General features: G+C 41.1%; 1 protein-coding gene, 1 long non-coding RNA gene and 1 pseudogene across 2 annotated transcripts in view; 2 read left to right on the top strand and 1 right to left on the bottom strand.

Annotated features, from left to right (window-relative positions):
• The window catches only part of LOC117500783, a 20,039-nt gene extending 11,734 nt beyond the window's left edge, over window positions 1–8,305 (bottom strand). Inside the window, exon 1 of the long non-coding RNA XR_004557849.1 lies at window positions 8,295–8,305. This is a non-coding gene — a long non-coding RNA (uncharacterized LOC117500783). The remainder of the gene's footprint in view (window positions 1–8,294) is intronic.
• On the top strand, window positions 712–2,240 carry LOC117500781 (annotated as a pseudogene).
• Window positions 7,761–21,565, top strand: LOC117500780 (alpha-(1,3)-fucosyltransferase 9-like). The gene is made up of 2 exons (XM_034159558.1): window positions 7,761–7,899; window positions 20,167–21,565. Exons 1-2 carry the CDS (start codon window positions 7,857–7,859, stop codon window positions 21,270–21,272), a joined length of 1,149 nt encoding a protein of 382 aa, XP_034015449.1. The 5' UTR covers window positions 7,761–7,856; the 3' UTR covers window positions 21,273–21,565.

Raw genomic sequence — 21,565 nt, 5'->3', positions numbered from 1 at the left:
GTCCAGACCTGTCGCCCATTGAAAATGTGTGGCGCATTATGAAGCACAAAATACGACAACGGAGACCCCATACTGTTGAACAACTGAAGTCGTACATCAAGCAAGAATGGGAACGAATTCCACCTACAAAGCTGCAACAATTAGTGTCCTCAGTTCTGAAACGCTTATTGAGTGTTGTTAGAAGGAAAGGTGATGTAACACAGTGGTAAACATACCACTGTCCCAACTTTTTTGAAACATGTTGCAGGCATCCATTTCAAAATGAGCAAATATTTGCACAAAAACAATCAAGTTTATCAGTCTGAACATTAAATATCTTGTCTTTGTGGTGTATTCAATTGAATCTAGGTTGAAGAAGATTTGCAAATCATTGTATTCAGTTTTTATTTACATTTCACACAACGTCCCAACTTCATTGGAGTTGGGGTTGTAAATACATAAACAATGATAATTTTATTTCGTCCTTGGAAGACAGGAAATAAAAGGGTTGAGTTCTTCTTCTAAAAATTGTTGAGGTCTAAGGTTTTGTAAATATTCTGCACTCACACCATTCCATTATCTAAACTTTGTACAATTTATTACCACCCTTGAAAAATTTTATAAACACTACCCAATCTAGAGCCCATGGATCCCCACGGGCAACATGCTAGTTTATGTTTAATAAATGTAAATATGCTTTTCCTGATTGCTCTTTGTGTGTTTTTTAGGTGAATCCAGACTGGAAATGTCATTGATGTTGAAAATGAAGCGAGCCCATCTGCCTGTTTCGTTCTTTGTGGGATGCTTTGTGACTCTGGCTGGTGTGTATTTTCTACAACACACTGGCTGGTGTTCGGTTCCTAGAGAGACAAATGGAGGCAGCAAAACAGCGGTTTCCAAAAATGTAGGAAATACTCCCTCTACTGCCCATTTGAAACACATCACAGTCATGCTGATTTGGCTCTGGCCCTTTGGACTGACCACTGACCTGAACGTCTGCTATAAAGTCAATATTGAGGGTTGTTTGCTCACAGCAGACAGAACTGTCTACAGTACAGCAGATGCAGTTGTCTTCCATCATGTAGACATTAGAAGTGACCTGTCCAACCTGCCAACAAACCCACGCCCACCCCACCAGAAGTGGATATGGATGAACTGGGAGGCTCCATCAGGATTCCTGGGCTCAATAACCTCTTCAACATGACCATTAATTACCTGCAGGACTCTGACATCAACACCCCATACGGGTACATTGTACCAAATAAAGGTGAAGAGAACTTTGTCCTTCCCAAGAAGGACAAGCTGGTTTGTTGGATTGTGAGTAACTGGAATGAAAACCTTGCACATGTGAAATACTTCAATGAGCTTAAAAAGCATATTGACATTACCACATTCGGAAGAGCCTTTGGGAAGGGACTCCCGAAAAATGCCCAACTTGGCCCGCCCCGGAAGAACTACGAGTCTATTGTCCAGGAAGATGCCTTCATCCATGTAGATGACTTTAAGTCACCCTTAGAGATGGCTGAGCACCTGAAACTCATGGACAAGAATGAGAAAATGTACCTCAAGTACTTTGCGTGGCATGGACATTATAAAATGAAGCAGCCACACTTCTGGCCAGAGTACGTATGCCTGGCTTGCGATCATATGCATAGGAACACAGAGTACAAGGCGTTAACTAATATCGAGTCGTGGTTTTGGAATTCATAGTGCTTTCAAGAGCTGTGCCACGATTCTTTGATTTTTGATTATTTTAAAGGCTTTCATCCTCTGGTTCATTTGTTTTCCAACTAGGGATTCTGAATGATCAGTTCATTGATTTAGCTGCTTTTGTCAAGCTTTGATTTGTCTTTCCTCACTTCTGATCTTTTTTTTTTTTTATTTTGAGTTGAAAAATACTTTATGTTACTGAACATGTTTTGCATAGCCCCATTTGATGTAATTGATTATGTTTTTCTGATTTTCAGTTCGTATGATGGTTCTGATATTTTTAAAATACCAATTTTGTTTTTTTTCCAAATTGGCATGCAGCTGGCAATGTTCCACATTTTATCAATGCAAAATAGTTTTCTTGTCTTTGTTGAATTTTGTGCCAAATGTCAAAAAGCTAATATGTGCTTGCACAGGAATGACCAAATTTCAACTGTGTCATGAACGGTGTGTTTTTGGATCATGAACTGAAATATACAGTATGTGTGAGCTGGAGAAGGAAGGGGGTGTGTGGGTGAGATTTTTATAAAATCGCCATCACTTGGCGAGTAATGTGCAGGACAATATTCTCTGTGGCTGCTGTGTGTCCGGTGTCGCAGACCGAACGGTCCCCTCCTAAAAATCGGTACGCCTTTTGCATTTGCATCATTTCGGACCACAGCAGCATGTCTGAGATAGAGTCTCTTCACCCAAAGCAATCAAATGGATTAATGGGATTATTAAGCATCAGAATATAAAGGTAAAACCTCTTAAATCATTCTAAAGTCAGTTTTAAGCAGAAACGAGGGTGTTTTAAGCAGAAACAAGGCAAAATTCCGCAACACTTTGAAATAACGCTGAATTCATGTGGAAATTTTTGTTGTACAAAAGCTTCAGATAACTGTCGCTGAGATAGATGATGACTGGTGTGCAGTTTGAAACAGAAACGAGGTGTTAATCCATGAACTGTGTCATCGGGGGGACCGCTCAGTCTTAGACGCCGGCATAAGAAGTAAAATTGGTGGGATACAGCTGTGTTGCAAGGTATGTATATATTATTTGTTACTCAGTTTATCCAGCCTGGTATACACGCGTGTATATTTTTAATGTTGGCTGTGCCACTTAGAGTGCCACCAGAAGAACGGTTGACTGTAAATCTCATCAAAATAAGGCAAATTATAATATAGTGTCCCCTACAGTGGCCTGGATGTGAGTATATACACCACTGATCTGTATACGAGGTCTGTCCATAAAGTATCGTACCTTTTTATTTTTTTCAAAAACTATATGGATTTCATTCATATGTTTTTACGTCAGACATGCTTGAACCCTCGTGCGCATGCGTGAGTTTTTCCACACCTGTCGGTGACGTCATTCGCCCGTGAGCACGCCTTGTGGAAGGAGTGGTCCCGCCCCCTCGTCGGATTTTCATTGTCTGGAAATGGCGGAATGAAAAGGACTTTTTTTCCATCAGAATTTTTTCAGAAGCTGTTAGAGACTGGCACCTGGATACCATTCGAAAAATTTATCTGGCTTTCAGTGAAAATTTTACGGGCTTCACAGAGAATAAGGACTTTAACTACAGGTTTAAGGACCCCTTTAAGGACGGTCGGTGCGCCGCGCTGCGAGCTGCGACGTCGCGGCACAAACCACTGGATCATTTCTAAGCTGATGGCTCTGTGGATACGAGACCATCGTGTGCTCTTTCTCTGGTTATCACAAGAGCTGGACATCAGCCATGCTGGACATCAGCCACATGTCTATCTCGGCTTTAAGTGCTTACCAGTCGAGTGAGTATAAAAGAACTTGTGGAGAGCTGGACATGTCCCAACTTGTCCTCTAACACTCCGAAACGGAGGTGTTCCTTTGTCTCGTTTCATCAGCGAATCGGTCGTGACGCGCGAAGTCTCCGTGCGGCTTTCCATGACAAAATCTCTTGTTAAAAGTGAAATCTGCCGGAAAATGGCTGATGTCCAGGTCTTGTGATAACCAGAGAAAGAGCACACGACGGTCTCGTATCCACAGAGCCATCAGCTTAGAAATGATCCAGTGGTTTGTGCCGCGACGTCGCAGCGCGGCGCACCGACCGTCCTTAAAGGGGTTTCCTAAACCTGAAGTTAAAGTCCTTATTCTCTGTGAAGCCCGTAAAATTTTCACTGAAAGCCAGATAAATTTTTTCGAATGGTTTCCAGGTGCCAGTCTCTAACAGCTTCTGAAAAAATTCTGATGGAAAAAAAAGTCCTTTTCATTCTGCCATTTCCAGACAATGAAAATCCGACGAGGGGGCGGGACCACTCCTTCCACAAGGCGTGCTCACAGGCGAATGACGTCACCGACAGGCGTGGAAAAACTCACGCATGCGCACGAGGGTTCAAGCATGTCTGACGTAAAAACATATGAATGAAATCCATATAGTTTTTGAAAAAAATAAAAAGGGCCGTTAATTTATGGACAGACCACGTATAACACTGGATAGCTCATTGGCCAATATTTCTGAAGCAAATTGTCCGCCATCTTACCACTTGCATGTAGCGCTCCTAAACAGTCTTTTCTCCTCATCTGTAAGCAGGTACACGCAATTTTATGCTTTGTAAATTTGTCCAAAAATGCCTTCCTGTGCAGCTATAAACTACACAAATCGCCACTTAAAAGGCTGTGATTGAACAATTCACCAGTGAGAGAATGACTGAAATGGAAAGCAATGAAGAATAGTTTGTTCTATCCTTTATTCCGGCATTTCAGTATAGATAATGGCGTGGCTTGTGTATAGCCACATGTTGAGACTGCAAGTCACAACCTAAAACCTAAATCTAAAAAAAAATTTCTGTTACAGCGACGTAGCTTCAGTTCACGAACCGGGGGATAGTAATAGTCCGTTGGACACCAGAGGATTGGGTGCTATCCCACGGAAAATGACATGTTAATGAGGAACTCATAATAACTGCACACTGTGAAATGGCAAATAATTCTCTTTTCTTGCCCAAACAACAGGCATAAGTCCGGGTCTTTAATCAGCAGACAGGTGAGTTACTATTGACATCTTTAAATGGCTTTGCCAGAGGTTGACGAATAAAGTTTGGACTTGCTGCTAAATAATAAACAATAATAATGTAGAAAGGTGAAGTCTTGATTGAAAAGATGTTCCTGCTAGCCCTTTGGCTGACCTGGTACAGTCTTGGTCTTGAGTGTGAGCAATCCGGTGTTCGAATCCCACGGCCATCCCTGCTACAAAAATAAGTTCTCCGGTCACAAACATAATAATCAGCCCCACCCGTTGTACTCACAGGCTCAGACACACACTGACATGACAAACAAGTACAATTAGATGCAGGGACTTAATTACTAGATCACACCGAAGGATCACAACATGTTCGAATACGCAGATGATGCGGGATGTCCCCAAGCAATGGAGAAACTGTCAGTGGTGAACAGTGTTGCCACAGTTACTTTGAAAAAGTAATCCAATTACTGATTACTCCTTGAAAAAGTAACTTAGTTACTTTACTGATTACTCAATTGTAAAAGTAACTAAGTTAGATTACTAGTTACTTTTTTAGTTACATTCCCCAGCTGCCGATACCAACCCTCTGCCATCTCAACATGACAATGATACTTGTTTTGCCAAAACTCACTTTATAGTCACCCATTCTTGGCTTTGAAAATAAATACTTGTTTTACAAAAACGAAAATAAAGACCTCTTTCTTGACCTCATATTTAACAGTTGACAGCACTGTAACAGTAAAACTTGCAATTTCTAACTTACATTGTTTATAAATGTAACTATTAAATTCATTCTAACATTTTTCTAACATTTAAATTCTCTCTAAACATTTTACTTGTCGAAATTATTAGTATTTTAAGTAGTATTAGTAGTTGTAGAAAAAAAAGGCTTCAAAACTGGACCTTTAATCTAGGGGTGTTGTGGGTGTGTGGGGGGGGGGGGGCATATCCTTGCCCCACGCCCCATTCAGTGGCGGTCCTAGAGTGATTTACTCCCCGGGCGAAACCCCCTGTGTGTGCCCCCCCCCCCCCCCCCAGCGCACACTAACATGGCCACCACCTCCGCCCCACCACCCATGAAAACACTAACTTCCGGTTTTAATGACTACTGCAATAACAAACACAAAGAAAATTGGCACAGTCTAATGTGTCATCATCCATGGACTTATCTGCAATGATCATCTCAAAAGTTTGCAGGAGGCATCATAATTGTTTGCCACAGTGCTCACTATCCGTGATGTGAAATTCCATCGAGTAGGAGCATTTCTGGGCAACCTTGAGCAGCCTGCAGACTCAAGAAAAGACATCCTCTTTGTGGATTTTGAGAAAAATGTGGCAAACCCAGAGAGTGATGCAAAAAATATTCTGCACTCAGATAAGCATTTAGCCCCCTGAGACAGAACCAGATTCAGTCTGTGTGCATAGCAATACACAAACATTGCACTGGGGGCTATTGCTTTAACTTTGGCCTGCAAACCATTGAGAGCTGAAGCCATGACAGCAGCCATGGCTTCTTCGTAAGGAAGACTATCAAATGGCTTCGCCAAAATCCGGTCCACAGCATTCACATTGTCTGCCATTATGTGCAGCTTGCTACTTAGCTAGCTAGCTAGCTGGGACTGGCGCGAGGCTAGTGTGAAGTTTGTCCGCCTGTGAGTGCTTTGTGACGGTGGAGGAGCTCAGCAGCACCCGCTGCTCGGTAGGGACAGAAACTGCGATAGAAGTCAGTCTCCAAACACAAGAAGCTACAAAAAAAAAACCCCACCAGAAATAGAAGCTCAATTTGTCGCTAGTCGTTTTTAACAAAGAAAATGCCGCTAAGAGGATTAGGAAAGTCTCCGGTTCAACTCAGAACAAAATGAAAATGCTCCCACGGATGTTTACACCAAAAGATCACTGATTCGCTCATTTCGCTGTCAATCAAAAAGGGATTCAGCCTCAGACAGATCATCCAATCATCATGCAGAAGCTGAGCGTCCGGGCCAGCCAAGGCCAGCCCACTGCCCCATAGACCCCCAGACACGCTGAGCGTCCGATGGGCGGGACAAAGCCCAGCATTTATCCAATGACTCGTCTCGTTTCGCTGCAGTCTTTGTGTCGCTATTGAACTCTGTGGACGCTCAGCATCCACACCGTTTAAAGCACTATGAAGCTGCGGGAATGAGTGAGGAATGCGTTGTAACCACGAACCCCCAGTCAGGACAACCCCCCCACCCCACCCCGTTGTTTTTTTTTTTTTTTGGACAGGGTTTTTTTTTTACCATTTTTTTTGTTTTGTTTTTTTTTTCCCGCACGGTCGTGCCCCCCCCCCCCCCCCCCGCAGGACTGCCCCTGCCCCCATTCCATCTGGATTCGCCCCTGCTTTGGCGTTTGAGCACAAAGAATGGATAACATTTATTTATGCAGAAAACATGACCAGATTTACAAGTAAGAAAGTTTTATTGCGTTTTCACATCATGTGGTCCTCAGAAAGGGGGGTTTAGGTGCATTTGAGTGGAAAATAGTGTTAGTTGTTGACGCGTCGCGGAGGATCAGCTGTTTTTAGCAGCAGATACGGAGCGGCTCGGAGAAAAAAAAAAGCATAAAAATGTCTTTGTAAAGCTCAGTGCTGGTGTGCTGTTTTCACTTTGCTTTAAGAGGTGAGGACGAGTTGTAGCTGTTGTAGAAAAACGCGGATGAAAAGCTCACAGCTCGCTTAAAGTGTGTAGTTCAGATGAACCCCGACCGCCTGCCCACAGACCAAGTTTAATGCTGCTATCGACCTACAATGCAAAAATAAAAGTAACGCACAGTGACTTGGAGAAGTAACTTTAATCTGATTACTGATTTGGAAAGATTAACGCGTTAGATTACTCGTTACTAAAAAAAGTGGTCAGATTAGAGTAAAGCGTTACCGGCATCACTGGTGGTGAATGTTTAAACTTGGAGCTTTCCACATACCAACCTCTTGTCCACCACTCGTAAGTGACACAAATCATTGTTTGCAAATGATCTCTTCAGCTGCTCACCTTAGGCACCTGAGAAAGATTTCATTGTGTTGAATGCATAAAGGCAGCTCATATTTAATTTCACTTGTCCTTCATAACACGTGACATGATTTTCCAGTTCCTTGTTGAAAGAAATTCTGCCTGACACTGCTGTATAGACAGGTTCATCCTGTGGCTGAGAGAGAAAAAGAGAGGATTACATGCACCTGTGCACGTCAGTGAAAAAGCAGGAAGGGGAAGAAGGTATGTATCATAGACTTTGAAAGTCATACCTGCTTAACTTTCAATGCGATAATCAAAAGTTGGGTGTGTATGGACAAAATGTTAAAACCTAAAAACAAGATGGATTTGGTTTAGCCGTGTTGTTGGTGTGTCACATAACTGGTAAATAAAGGTTGAAGAAGGGAAGCTAATGTATTTGCTTACCAAAGAGTGGGTTTTTGATCCAAGGCGACACCTGGTGTTAAACTTCTGCAAAATCAACATGCTGATGCATTTTAATTCTGCTGTGGCAACCCTGAGCAGAAAGAGAGAAGCTGAAAGAGTCAGTCAAAATGTATATAAAAGATGTAAATGTGGTCTAAAATTACTGAATGATGTACAAAAGTCTGTTCAAGTTCACTTTTTTAAAATGGCACTCATGATCGTGGAAATGAATTGTTCATTTGGTTTTCTCCAGGCAAACAAATGAGAAGGCCACAGTAAAAGTTTATACTCGTATTACAGGAAACAAAGGGCCTCGACTGTGCAGGTTTTTAACTATGGCATTTGGGACACCAGTGCAAACTAGAGCACTGCAGTCGTAGAACACAAACCTCTGCCAACACTCGTTTACAATTCCACAAATTTTTACCTCAGAAAAAAATTTTTTAAGGTCAAAATCCGGTAAGAAGTGACTTTTCATAATGCTAAAATATAACACAAAAGATAGATCAAAAGGGTTTTTCAATGTTAAAATCCGCTAAATCCGCAATACGGCTCAGATGCGGATCAAACTTAAGCCGGGTTCACACGGCAGGATAATTAGGCCGATATCGGACCCGATCTTCCCCTTCCGACAATCTTAAGGACGCCCCGACAATCGTGATGACGTCAAAGATAATCTTATCAGATATTCCTGTCGTGTGTGTGGTGTGTTCAGAGCGCTCTGATCTGCTCAGAAGGGCGTCAGGAGTGCTCCGATCGCAAATCGGGGATATTCAACATGTTTTTTTTTTTGCCCGATATCGCAGCGTGTGTTGTGTCCTCCGACCACAAACGAGCTCACAGCCTGCTGAATGTGACGTGCAGCCAATCAGAAAGCGAGGTGACGGACATACGGAGTGGAAAATAAAATCAAAACAGCTGTTCTGACTTACCATAAGGTCCGGTGGTCGCGCTGTCTCCACTTCTTTAAAGGACGCCTTGTCTTTTTCTTTTTGTATCGTTTATTCCCTCTGTTTTAAATAGTCCACAAAGTACCTCCGTTTATTTACTCTGAAGTCACGTTTAATCTCGAGAGATTTGTGCGAGATTTCCTGTCTGAACTGTAAATGTTCGTGTGTGAAATCTGTTCGTGTGTGTGTTGTTGTTATTACCGTGTGGCTGGACACCACACACTGTACGACCAAACCTTAGATTCATGATTTTTTTTTTTTTTATCTTCACGTGTGTGGTCTCTCAGGTTTTGGAAACCTAAAGATAATTTTAAAATCCTGTCGTGTGAACCAGGCTTTAGTCTATTCACTGAAAGTGCCCGTTTGCACCTCGTTGCCACAAATTAGAGTGATTGAGGCACAACTGATTGAGATATAATGTAACACCAAACGGGCTTTTCAATATTAAATCCAAATGTCCACAAAATCCACGATCTGGATCAATCTTTGTCAGGCGATAGTGCCAGTCTGCGCCTCACTTTCAAATATGAGAGTGATTGGGGCATGTTTGATTAAGATATAATGTAAATGCCCCAATCACTGTCACTGTCATTCACTATCATCTCACAAAGTTTGGTCTGAATCTGATCTGGATTGTGGGTTTTGTGGACATTTGCATTTAATGTTGAAAAGCCCATTTGGTGTACATTTTGCATTATATCTCAAAAGTGCCACAGTCACTCTCATTTTTCTGTTATGGATTTACAGTTGTATGTAAAAGTTTGGGCACTCCTGATGATTTCCATGGTTATCCTTTATAATCATTAATTGTTCGGATCAGCAATTTCAGTTAATATATCATATAGCAGACAAACACAGTGATATTTGAGAAGTGAAATGAAGTTTATAGGATTTACAGAAAGTGTGCAATAATTCTTTTAACAAAATTAGGCAGGTGCATAAATTTGGGCACCCCAACAGAAAAAATACATCATTATTTAGTAGATCCTCCGTTTGCAGAAGTAATAGCCTCTAAGTTCTTCCTATAGCTTCCAATGAGAGTCTGGATTCTGGTTGAAGGTATTTTGGATACTTGTTCCGCTGCATGAATACCTTTGTACAGGGGTGGGCAACTTGTTCCAGAAAGGGCCAAGAGGGTGCAGGTTTTTGTTGCAGCCACTGACTCCACCAGGTGATTTCACTGATTAATATCACTTTCAGCAGATGGAATCAGTTAATCAGTGAAATCACCTGGTGGAGTCAGTGGCTGCAAAGAAAACCTGCACCCTCTTGGCCCTTTCTGGAACAAGTTGCCCACCCCTGCCTTAGTAGATTTTTAACAGTGTTAAGGGTCATTGTCTTGTTGAAAGATCCAGCCCCGGTGCAACTTCAGCTTTGTCACTGATTCTTGAACATTGTTCACAAGAATCTGCTGATATTGACTGGAATCCATGTGACCATCAACTTTAACAAGATTCCCAGTACCTGCACTGGCCACACAGCCCCACAGCATGATGGAACCACCTCCAAATTTTAATGTAGATAGCAAACGTTTTTCTTGGAATGCTGTGTTCTTTTCAGCCATGCATATCAACCCTTTGTTTTGTGCAAATAACTCAGTTTTAGCTTCATCAGTCCACAGCACCTTATTCCAAAATGACACTGGCTTGTCCAAATATGCTTTAGCATACCTCAAGCAACTCTGTTTGTGACGTGTATGCAGAAAAGGCTTCCTCTGCATTACTCTCCCATAAAGCATCTCCTTGTGCAAAGTTTGCTGTATAGTTGAACGATGCACAGAGACACTATCTGCAGCAAGATCATGTTGTAGGTCTTTGGAGCAAGTCTGTCGGTTGACTTTGACTGTTCTCACCATCCTTCGCTTCAGCTTATGAGATTTTTCTTGGCCTGCCACTAAGGGCCTTAACTAGTATTGTGCCTGTGGTCTTCCATTTCCTCACTATGTTCCTCACAGTGGAAACTGACAACTGAAATCTCTGAGACAGCTTTTTGTATCCTTCCCCTAAACCATGATGTTGAACAATCTTTGTTTTCAGGACATTTGAGAGTTGTTTAGAGGCTCCCATATTGGCACTCATTAGAAGAGATGCAAAGAGGAGAAACATTTGCAAATGGCCACCTTAAATACCCTTTCTCATGATTGGATTCACCTGTGTAAGGCGGTCAAGGGTCAGTGAGCTTACCAAACCAATTTTATGTTCCAATAATTCGTGCTAAATGTATTCAAATCAATCAAATGACAAGGGTGCTCAAATTTATGCACCTCCCCAATTTTGTTTAAATAATTATTGCACACTTTCTGGAAATACTGGAAGCTTCATTTCATGTCTCAAATATCAGGGTGTTTGTCTGCTATATAATACATTTAACTGAAAATGCTGATCCAAACAATCAATGATTTATAAAGGAAAATCATGGAAATCATCAGGGGTGCCCAGACTTTTACATACCACTGTACCTACACCACAAAAATTGGATGGAGGTTCCAATTTTACAGTTGTGCTCAAAGGTTTACATACCCTGGCAGAATTTTTGCTTTTTTGGCCATTTTTAAGAGAATATGAATGACAACACAAAAACTTTTTTTCACTCATGGTTAGTGGTTGGGTGAAGCCATTTATTGTCAAACAACTGTGTCTCGTCTTTTTAAATCAAAATGATAAGAGAACTACCCAAATGAACCTGATCAAAAGTTTACATACTCCTGTTCTTAATACTGTGTATTGCCCCTGTTCTGTCGAGATGAGGTGCGCCGTCAAGATGAGGTGCCTCGCGTAACTGCACATGCGTGCACTGAAAAAATTAGTTGATGAAGTTCGCTTATTTTGATGGGCAAGTAAATGTATAAAAATCCCAGAAGAAGACCATAGAGCATGTCCATAACTAATGTAAGTGCTAATCAATGTAGCAGGCGATACTACAAGTTTACAAAGTCACATGCTGAGTAAAATAAAGCCTTTTAAGAGAAAGGGTCTGTGCTGATCATCTAAAACGGACTTGTGCATTTAAAGTGAAGCAGTGTGTTTCTATATATATTTTTTAAAAACGTGGTTTGCTCCACTGGCTGTTCTCCACCTCCGCAGATGAAGCGCACTTCTCGGTGGTGGGTAGAGGAAAAAAAACAAAAAACAAAATGCGCATGCGCAGTTGCACATCGAGCGAGTTGCATCAGCTCCACATGTGCAGTTGCGCGACGCACCTCATCTCGACGGGTGACGTCTTCAAATCTGGGGTAGAGCGATGTGCGCATGCACACGCATGCGCAGTAGCGCGACGCACCTAATCTCGACGTTCACCTCATCTCGACGGGACACCCCCTTTAACATCAATGACAGCTTGGAGTCTTTTGTGGTAGTTGTGGACAAGGTTCTCTGGTGGTAAAGCTGCCAATGAATATGTTTCAGACTTTATGGTAAATCTGCAAGGAGTAGACAGTTCTCAAAAACTGACTGTGCAAGAAGTAGAAGAGTGAGGAAAGCCACCAAGACACCCAGACAACCCAGAAGACGTTATAGGCTTACGTGGCTGTAATTGGAAAAATTATGTACAGTGCACCAGTTATCCATCTTCATGATGAAGTGGTATAGAGGAGGATTTTCTTAAAAAGAAGACCTGAAAGTTTAGCTACAAATTGCCAGAAGGTATATCTGAGATGCAAGCCTAGATTTAATGTTTTGGTGAAAGAAAATCCTTCTCTGCTCTACTCCACTATGAAGCTAAGAGTAGTGATGCAAAATGCAAAGCTTGCACTGTGCACAATTTCTCCAATCACAGCCACATACAGTAGTGTTCAGAATAATAGTGATATGCGACTAAAAAGATTAATCCAGGTGTTGAGTATATTTCTTATTGTTACATGGGAAACAAGGTACCAGTAGATTCTCACAAATCCAACAAGACCAAGTATTCATGATATGCACACTCTTAAGGCTATAAAATTGGGCTATTAGTAAAAAAAAAGTAGAAAAGGGGGTGTTCAAAATAATAGTAGCAACTCTTAAAACTGGGTAAATCATCACGCAATGTTGCAAAAGATGTTGGTTGTTCACAGTCAGCTGTGTCTAAACAAATACAAACAACATGGGAAGGTTGTTAAAGGCAAACATACTGGTAGACCAAGGAAGACATCAAAGCATCAAGACAGAAAACTTAAAGCAATATGTCTCAAAAATCGAAAATGCACAACAAAACAAATGAGGAACGAATGGGAGGAAACTGGAGTCAACATCTGTGACTGAACTGTAAGAAACCACCTATAGGAAATGGGATTTACATACAGAAAAGCTAAATGAAAGCCGTCATTAACACCTAAACAGAAAAAAACAAGGTTACAATGGGCTAAGGAAAAGCAATCGTGGACTGTGGATGACTGGATGAAAGTCATATTCAGTGATGAATCTCGAATCTGCATTGGGCAAGGTGATGATGCTGGAACTTTTGTTTGGTGCCGTTCCAATGAGATTTATAAAGATGACTGCCTGAAGAGAATATGTAAATTTCCACAGTCATTGATGATATGGGGCTGCATGTCAGGTAAAGGCACTGGGGAGATGGCTGTCATTACATCATCAATAAATGCACAAGTTTACGTTGACATTCTGGACACTTTTCTTATCCCATCAATTGAAAGGATGTTTGGGGATGATGAAATCATTTTTCAAGATGATAATGCATCTTGCCATAGAGCAGAAACCTTGAAAACATTCCTTGCAAAAAGACACATAGGGTCAATGTCATGGCCTGCAAATAGTCCAGATCTTAATCCAACTGAAAATCTTTGGTGGAAGTTGAAGAAAATGGTCCATGACAAGGCTCCAACCTGCAAAGCTGATCTGGCAACAGCAATCAGAGAAAGTTGGAGCCAGATTGATGAAGAGTACTGTTTGTCACTCATTAAGTCCATGCCTCAGAGACTGCAAGCTGTTATAAAAGCCAGAGGTGGTGCAACAAAATACTAGTGATGTTTTGGAGCGTTCTTTTGTTTTTCAAGATTCCATCAATTTTTCCTCAGAATTAAGTGATTCCATATTTTTTTTTCCCTCTGCTTGGTCTAAAAACGTAACTGACTGCCACAATTTTTTTTTCCTGATTTCTTATAGTGTTTATTAAAGCCAGAAAGTTGCCATTTGAAATGACTTTAGTTTTGTGTCATGTCTGTGATCTGCTTTTTTTCTACAAAATTAAACAACTGAATGAACATCCTCCGAGGCTGGTGATTCCATAATTTTTGCCAGGGGTTGTAATAGTTTTGAGTTTGTAGCGTCAACAGCAGATGCTACTATTATTGTGAACACCCCCTTTTCTACTTTTTTTTTTACTAATAGCCCAATTTTATAGACTTAAGAGTGTGCATATCATGAATGCTTGGTCTTGTTGGATTTGTGAGAATCTACTGAATCTATTGGTACCTTGTTTCCCATGTAACAATAAGAAATATACTCAAACCCTGGACTAATCTTTTTAGTCACATAGCACTACTATTATTCTGAGCACTACTGTAAGCCCATAACTTCTCCCGGGTTGTCTGGGTGTCTTGGTGGCTTTCCTCACTCTTCTACTTCTTGCACAGTCAGTCAGTTTTTGAGAACTGTCTACTCCTTGCAGATTTACCATAAAGTGCCATACTGTTTGTATTTCTTTGTAATTAATGTAAATAAAGTCCAAGACATAGTCAGTGGCAGCTTTACCATCAGAGAGCCTCGTCCAAAACTACCACAAAAGACTCCAAGCTGTTGTTAATGTTAAAGGGGCAATACACAGTATTAAGAACAGAGGTATGTAAACTTTTGCTCAGGGTCATTTGGGTAGTTCTCTTGTCATTTTGATTTAAAAAGAGGAAACACAGTTGTTTGACAATAAATGGCTTCACCCAACCACTAACCATGAGTGAAAAAAGTTTTTGTCTTATCATTCATATTCTCTTAAAAATGGCCAAAAAAAGCAAAAATTCTGCCAGGGTATGTAAACTTTTGAGCACAACTGTATGTCTGTCCATCTTCCAGTTATCAGTCGGAAACCAAGTGCCAAAAAGCAGTGACAAGTTGTGCACAGCAGAGATAACCAATGTTCTGTGCAAATGATCTGAAAAAGAATTCACAAACTGAAAAAGTTGGAAAAGAAACCCTTGACAACACCACACAAAAACAAAAACAACAAAAACAACTCAGATTCAAGTGAATGTTCTAAATACATACTCCTAACATTTGATCACATCTAATTTAGTTTATGAAAAGCCACTTCTAACAGGACTTTGACATAGAATTTTTTTTCCAAGCTTAAAACTTCGTGTAACTGGAAACTTGGCGGAGGAGATAAAAAGATGCAGGGGCCTCATGCATAAAGCATGCATGATTATGTTTTCTGTTATTATTTTATTATTATTTTTTGTTTCTTGATGGCAAAACTAGAACTTCTTAACAAGCCCCTGTGCTCACCATTTGTCAATAAACGTGTGTGTATTGTTGTCATGCCATACATTGTCAGGGCATTCAGTGTGTGTGCGCTGCTTCCGCCTCATGTTTATTCCGGTTGACAGGGTACCAAATAAAGGTCCCAGGGCCTATTTAAATACATTTACATATTGAAATAGGGGCATGGACAGGGACGAGTTTTGTGTGTGTGCCTGTGTGCTTGCTCAGTGGAATGTACAAATGTAACGTGCTTGGATTCATGCATACACACACTTTGATACATCTGGATATTTTTGTGTTGGCGCCAGTTTCTGGGTTTTGGCGTACGCCATGTTTCATTAGGAAATCCATACAAGTCTTAAGCATTCAATTTTTACACTCGCTCACTCCAGTTAACGCTCATAGGGGAGCTGGAGTTTATCCCAGCTGGGGAAGGTATGAACATTGATTTCTGAAAGTTTCACTTTAATGTCACATAAAGTTAAAAATTTCATACTGCTTGGAAGTAGTGTTGTCATAAGCCTGACAGGTGTCTGACACATTACAATGATTTGCAAAAGCATTCAGCCCCTTGGTATTTCACGCTTTTTAATTTGTTTATGGCATTTCAAATACAAAATTAAATCAGACTTTTCTATAAAAAAATTCTAAAATGATCTTCCTTAGACTCAAACTGAAAGTAAGTCTCTACAACTTCATATGGGTGATTCTTAGACTATGGGCACTTATTATGTCCTTTGATCATATTGTATGAAAAACAGAAAAAGGGAAATTTCACACTTTTATAGTTATCTTTACAATGAAAGTGTGTTAAGAAATTTGTTCTAGTAGTCTATGATGACTTTTTCACCTTTTTTCAGCATCATTATATGCAAATATTGCCGTTTTGTGCTTGTCCTACACCCAGACTTTTGATCTTCAATGATAAAAATGAATGGTAAAGAAACATTTTTTATAATGTTTTAAAATATCTCTGAATAAAATATCAGTAAAATAATCAAAACATAATTGGGGTGTTGTGTGTTGGGGGGTGTGGCTGGATATTTTGGTTTTCTTTTCTTTGCTCTTCAGGTGGCATGGAAACTGATTTGTCTGTGGAGAAGGTGCTGGCTGAAGAATCCTCACCCTCATCAACATCATGTGTAGCACCTGTGACTGGTGCTCACATGCAACCTTAAAGACTTTCAGCTGAAGCAGATAATTGGATGGCGTTCTGCATTTAAGTCATGTGTGATTCAAGCAGAACTGCCGGGAACTCGACCTTGTGATGTCCGTTTGTGAGACGCTGAGGACCGTGCCTGGGTTTGACACATCGAGCCCGTGAAGCAAGGAAGGGTGAGGACACTTGCTGTCAGCACACATTAAAGGTGATTAAGTGTTCGACTAATTGTTGATAGTAACTTGGTGTTTTGTTACGCAGTATACTGGAATTGTGATGAGAATTGTGCAGTTTGCTTCTCACTGCTGTGGCGTGCAGGATAAGTGATCCTCCACTTGTTGTGAGAAGCTGCTCATTTGCATAAAGTTAAAAAATACAGACCTGAATGTGTTGCTGATAGCGTGTGTCTTTTGAAAGATATTGTTGTAACTGCTGACTTACCTCACCTCTTCTTTGCTTCACAGAGAGTCAGTTTGTCGTGTCCACCTGGGGGGTGTTTGTCTGGTGGTAGCGGGTCCAGGAACGCCGGGCTTCTATCCTTTTGGGCGCTTAAGAGCGCGCCAACAGTCACTCCACCAGAAGGACGTTGTTTTAGTTTTGTACACATTATCATGCACAGGTGAAAAATAAATTGTTTCTGTTGTTGGAACCGCGTTCTGGTTATTTTTAGCACTGGGTTCTGTCTGACGCAGGTCTGCTCCTCAACTCGCGTCGACACATAACATGGGGTATTCAATGTCATACAACTGTTGTGATTTTTTTTAAACAAAATGTAGTTGTCCCACACTATTGCCGTAATTTCCACCACAACACTGTAATGTCCCTAAACAGTTTGTATGAAAGACTGTTTGGGTAGTTTCTATGGAGATAAACAGTGACATCAGAGCACATGTATATAGCGCCAAATCACAACAAACAGTTGCCCCAAGGCGCTTTATATTGTAAGGCAATGGTGTGGTGGAAATTACATTTACAAGGCCAATAGTGCCCGTAGTTAAAGAATCATCCATATAAATGAATTAAAAATATAAAAGCCAAGATGATTGGTTGCATAAGTAATCAGCCCCTTTGGTATAATACCTGTAAATAATCAGTTTAATTGCCAGTTTTCTTCAGACAAGTCAGGGGATGGATACATGAACATTTCCAAGTTACCGAATATGTCTTGGACTTTATTTCCATCAGTTATGAAGAAATACAAACAGTATGGTACTCTATGGTAAATCTGTGTGGAGTAGACAGTTCTCAAAACCTGAGTGACTGTGCAAGAAGGAGAAGAGTGAGGAAAGCCACCAAGACACCCAGACAAACCAGAAGAAGTTATCAGCTTATGTGGCTGTGATTTGAGAAATTGTGCATGTTTTGTGTAATACTGCTGTATCTCCAGTTATACAGCTTCACGATGAAGTGGTATTCGCCTTATTGAGGTTTCAAAATCTCACAAAACTTTCTGTAGAAATCCAACATGATTCAAATTCCTGTAGGTCTTTTTCATATAGGAATTCCTCCTGATTATATATTATATTATTACAAATAATGAATGTTTATGAGTTCAATGGTACGAATATTTCATGAGGTGAAAGCTGGAACATACCATTCAACGAGGCAAAGCCAAATTAAATATTTGTTCCATTGAAAGAATGTAAAAACATTATTTGTTTTATATAATGGCTAAAATAGATCCTTGTCATTTGACATTTTATTAAATTATAAACAACAGAAAAGGGACTTACATTTTGGTGTTCCACTGCTGCTAAAGTCCAAATTGTAACGTGTAGTCCAGTGATGCTGTGCACTGACTTCAGACTTCCATTAAAAAAGACTTTGTGTAATTCCTCAGTCCAGCCAAAAATCACATCAGCATTTCATATGAACAGGTCTTCATGCATCCAGACGGCTTACAGCGGAGTGGATTTTGTGTGTGTGTGTGTGTTACAAGAATTAGCAGCATCAGTTAACTCAATCAAATCATCATGTCGTTGTCCACTGAGCGCATGCACACACATTGCTGTGCCTGACTTGGCCCCGCTGGTCTTCGTGCAGCTGGATGACCATGCTGAGGAACTTAGGGAGACAGCCGAGTCGCTCCAAGATCTGCCACAGACCTTTCCTGCTCACAGTGTCAAGTGCTTTGGTCAAGTCGACAAACGTGACATAGATACCCTTATTCTGCTCCTGACACGTCTCCTGGAGTTGACAGAGAATGAATACCATGTCAGTAGTGTTCTTGTTGGCTCTGAAGCTGCAGTGACTCTCCAGGAGGTGTTCCTTTGCAATGGTCGGTATCAGTCTGTTCAGCAACACCCTGGCTACAATTTTGCCTGCGATGGATAGCAGTGTAATCCTGTGGTAACTGGAACAGTCAGACTTCACTCCCTTGTTTGGTACAGTGTGATGATCACTGTGTCACGGAGTTCCTGAGGTAGCTTGCCCTCCTCCCAGCAACAGGCGAAGAGCTCAAGGAGTTTGGCATGTAACGCTGGGCCCCTATGCTTCCAGATATCTGGAGTGATTCCATCAACTCCTGCTGCCTTGCTCATCCTCAGGTGTTCTATGGCCTTTGTGATCTCTACAAGAGTTGGTGCTACGTCTAGTTCAGTCTTCACTGGTTTCTGGGAGATGTGAAGAACTGCTGTGTCTTGGACCAAGTGGACAGTGCCGAAAAGCGTCTGAAAATGTTCCAACCAGCTGCTCGGGATGAATGCCTTGTCCATGAGAAGTGTTTGACCATCTGTGCTGCGGGAAGGACACTAGACCTGATAAGAAGGGCCATACACCTCCTTTAGAGGTTTGTAAAACCCTCTATAGTCACCAGTGTCTGCGCAAAGCTGAGTTCTCTCTGCAAGGTTGCTCCACCAGTTGTTCTGGATCTCATGAAGCTTGTGCTGGATATTGCTGCATGACAGCGGGAAGGCAGCTTTCCTTGCAGGACAAGATGGTTGAGCTAGGTGGGCCTGGTGTGTGGATCTTTGCCAGCAGTTCCTGTATCTCCTGGTCATTCTTGTCAAAAAAAGTCTCTGTTCTTCTTGGTAGAGAACCCAAGAACTTCTGAAGAAGACTGCAGAATAGAGGTTTCCAGGTATTCCCAAAGCTCTTTGGGGGAGGGACCTATTGGAAAGTCAGTGACTTGGAAATGTTCATGTTCCCATGCCCTGACTTGTCTGAAGAAAACTGTGGCCTAATATTTATCTGTGGTGAAAATTTTGTTAAAATCCGTGCAGTAATTTTGATGTAATACTGCTAAAAGACAGACAGACAAATAAATAAATACATAAACACCGATAATTTTATTACGTCCTTGGCAGACGTAAAAATTAAGTAATTAATAGGAAATAAAAGGACTGAGTTCTTCTAAAAACATTCTATAAACATTCAGGACTCACACAAACTTTGCACAGTTTCTTACCACCCTTGAAAAATGTCGGCTACCTATTTTATAACCACTACCCAATGTAGAGTCCGTGGATCCCCACGGGCAACACACTAGTTTATGTTTAATAAATGTAAATATGCTTTTCCTGATTGCTCTTTGTGTGTTTTTGTGTTTTTTTTTTTTTTTTTTTAGGTGAATCCAGACTGGAAATGTCATTGAGGCTGAAAATGAAGCGAGTCCATCTGCCTATTTCGTTCTTTGTGGGATGCTTTGTCACTCTGGCTGGTGTGTATTTTCTACAACACACTGGCTGGTGTTCGGTTCCAAAAGAGACAAATGGAGAGAGCAAAACAGCGGTTTCCAAAATTGTAGGAAATACTCCCTCTACTGCCCATTTGAAACACATCACAGTCATGCTGATTTGGCTCTGGCCCTTTGGACTGACCACTGACCTGAACGTCTGCTATAAAGTCAATATTGAGGGTTGTTTGCTCACAGCAGACAGAACTGTCTACAGTACGGCAGATGCAGTTGTCTTCCATCATGTAGACATTAGAAGTGACCTGTCCAACCTGCCAACAAACCCACGCCCACCTCACCAGAAGTGGATATGGATGAACTGGGAGGCTCCATCTTACTCCCGCAGGATTCCTGGGCTCAATAATCTCTTCAACATGACCATTAATTACCTGCAGGACTCTGACATCAACACCCCATACGGGTACATTGTACCAAATAAAGGTGAAGAGAACTTTGTCCTTCCCAAGAAGGACAAGCTGGTTTGTTGGATTGTAAGTAACTGGAATGAAAACCTTGCACGTGTGAAATACTTCAATGAGCTTAAAAAGCATATTGACATTTTCACATTCGGAAGAGCCTTTGGGAAGGGACTCCCGAAAAATGCCCAACTCCCCGTCATGGCCAGCTGTAAGTTCTACCTTGCATTTGAAAACTCCATCCACAAGGACTACATTACTGAAAAATTTTACAACTCACTCACCATGGGCACAGTACCAGTGGTTCTTGGCCCGCCCCGGAAGAACTACGAGTCTATTGTCCAGGGAGATGCCTTCATCCATGTAGATGACTTTAAGTCACCCTTAGAGATGGCTGAGCACCTGAAACTCATGGACAAGAATGAGAAAATGTACCTTAAGTACTTTGCGTGGCATGGACATTATAAAATGAAGCAGCCACACTTCTGGCCGGAGTACGTATGCCTGGCTTGTGATCATATGCGTAGGAACACAGAGTACAAGGCGTTAACTAATATCGAGTCGTGGTTTTGGAATTCATAGTTCTTTCAAGAGCTGTGCCACGATTCTTTGATTTTTTTATTATTTTAAAGGCTTTTAAAGGGACCTTCTTCAAGTTTTTACTTACTTACACACACACACACACATATATATGTATAAGACACAGATCACAAAAATGGGACAAATCAGCACATATCTTGTAATGTACATGTGAAGACAAATAGAAATACATGAGTGAAGAGGAACAGCACAACACTTGTACATTTGAAGAATTGCATTAATGATTTGATTTATTGAGAAATTACATACAAATAAAATAAAAACAAGAATCAAAC

Source organism: Thalassophryne amazonica, chromosome 19, assembly GCF_902500255.1.
Source record: "Thalassophryne amazonica chromosome 19, fThaAma1.1, whole genome shotgun sequence".
NCBI classification, from domain to species: Eukaryota; Metazoa; Chordata; class Actinopteri; order Batrachoidiformes; family Batrachoididae; genus Thalassophryne; species Thalassophryne amazonica.
The sequence above is the reverse complement of the archived record's forward strand: the minus strand, read 5'-3'. Positions and strand labels throughout refer to the sequence as shown.

Excerpts from the sequence above, each read along its gene's own strand:
- LOC117500780 (XM_034159558.1), top strand. The coding sequence starts at position 7,857 with ATGCACCTGTGCACGTCAGTGAAAAAGCAGGAAGGGGAAGAAG. Across the intron at positions 7,900-20,166 it reads AAAGCAGGAAGGGGAAGAAG|GTGAATCCAGACTGGAAATG; the intron begins GTATGTATCATA and ends TTTTTTTTTTAG.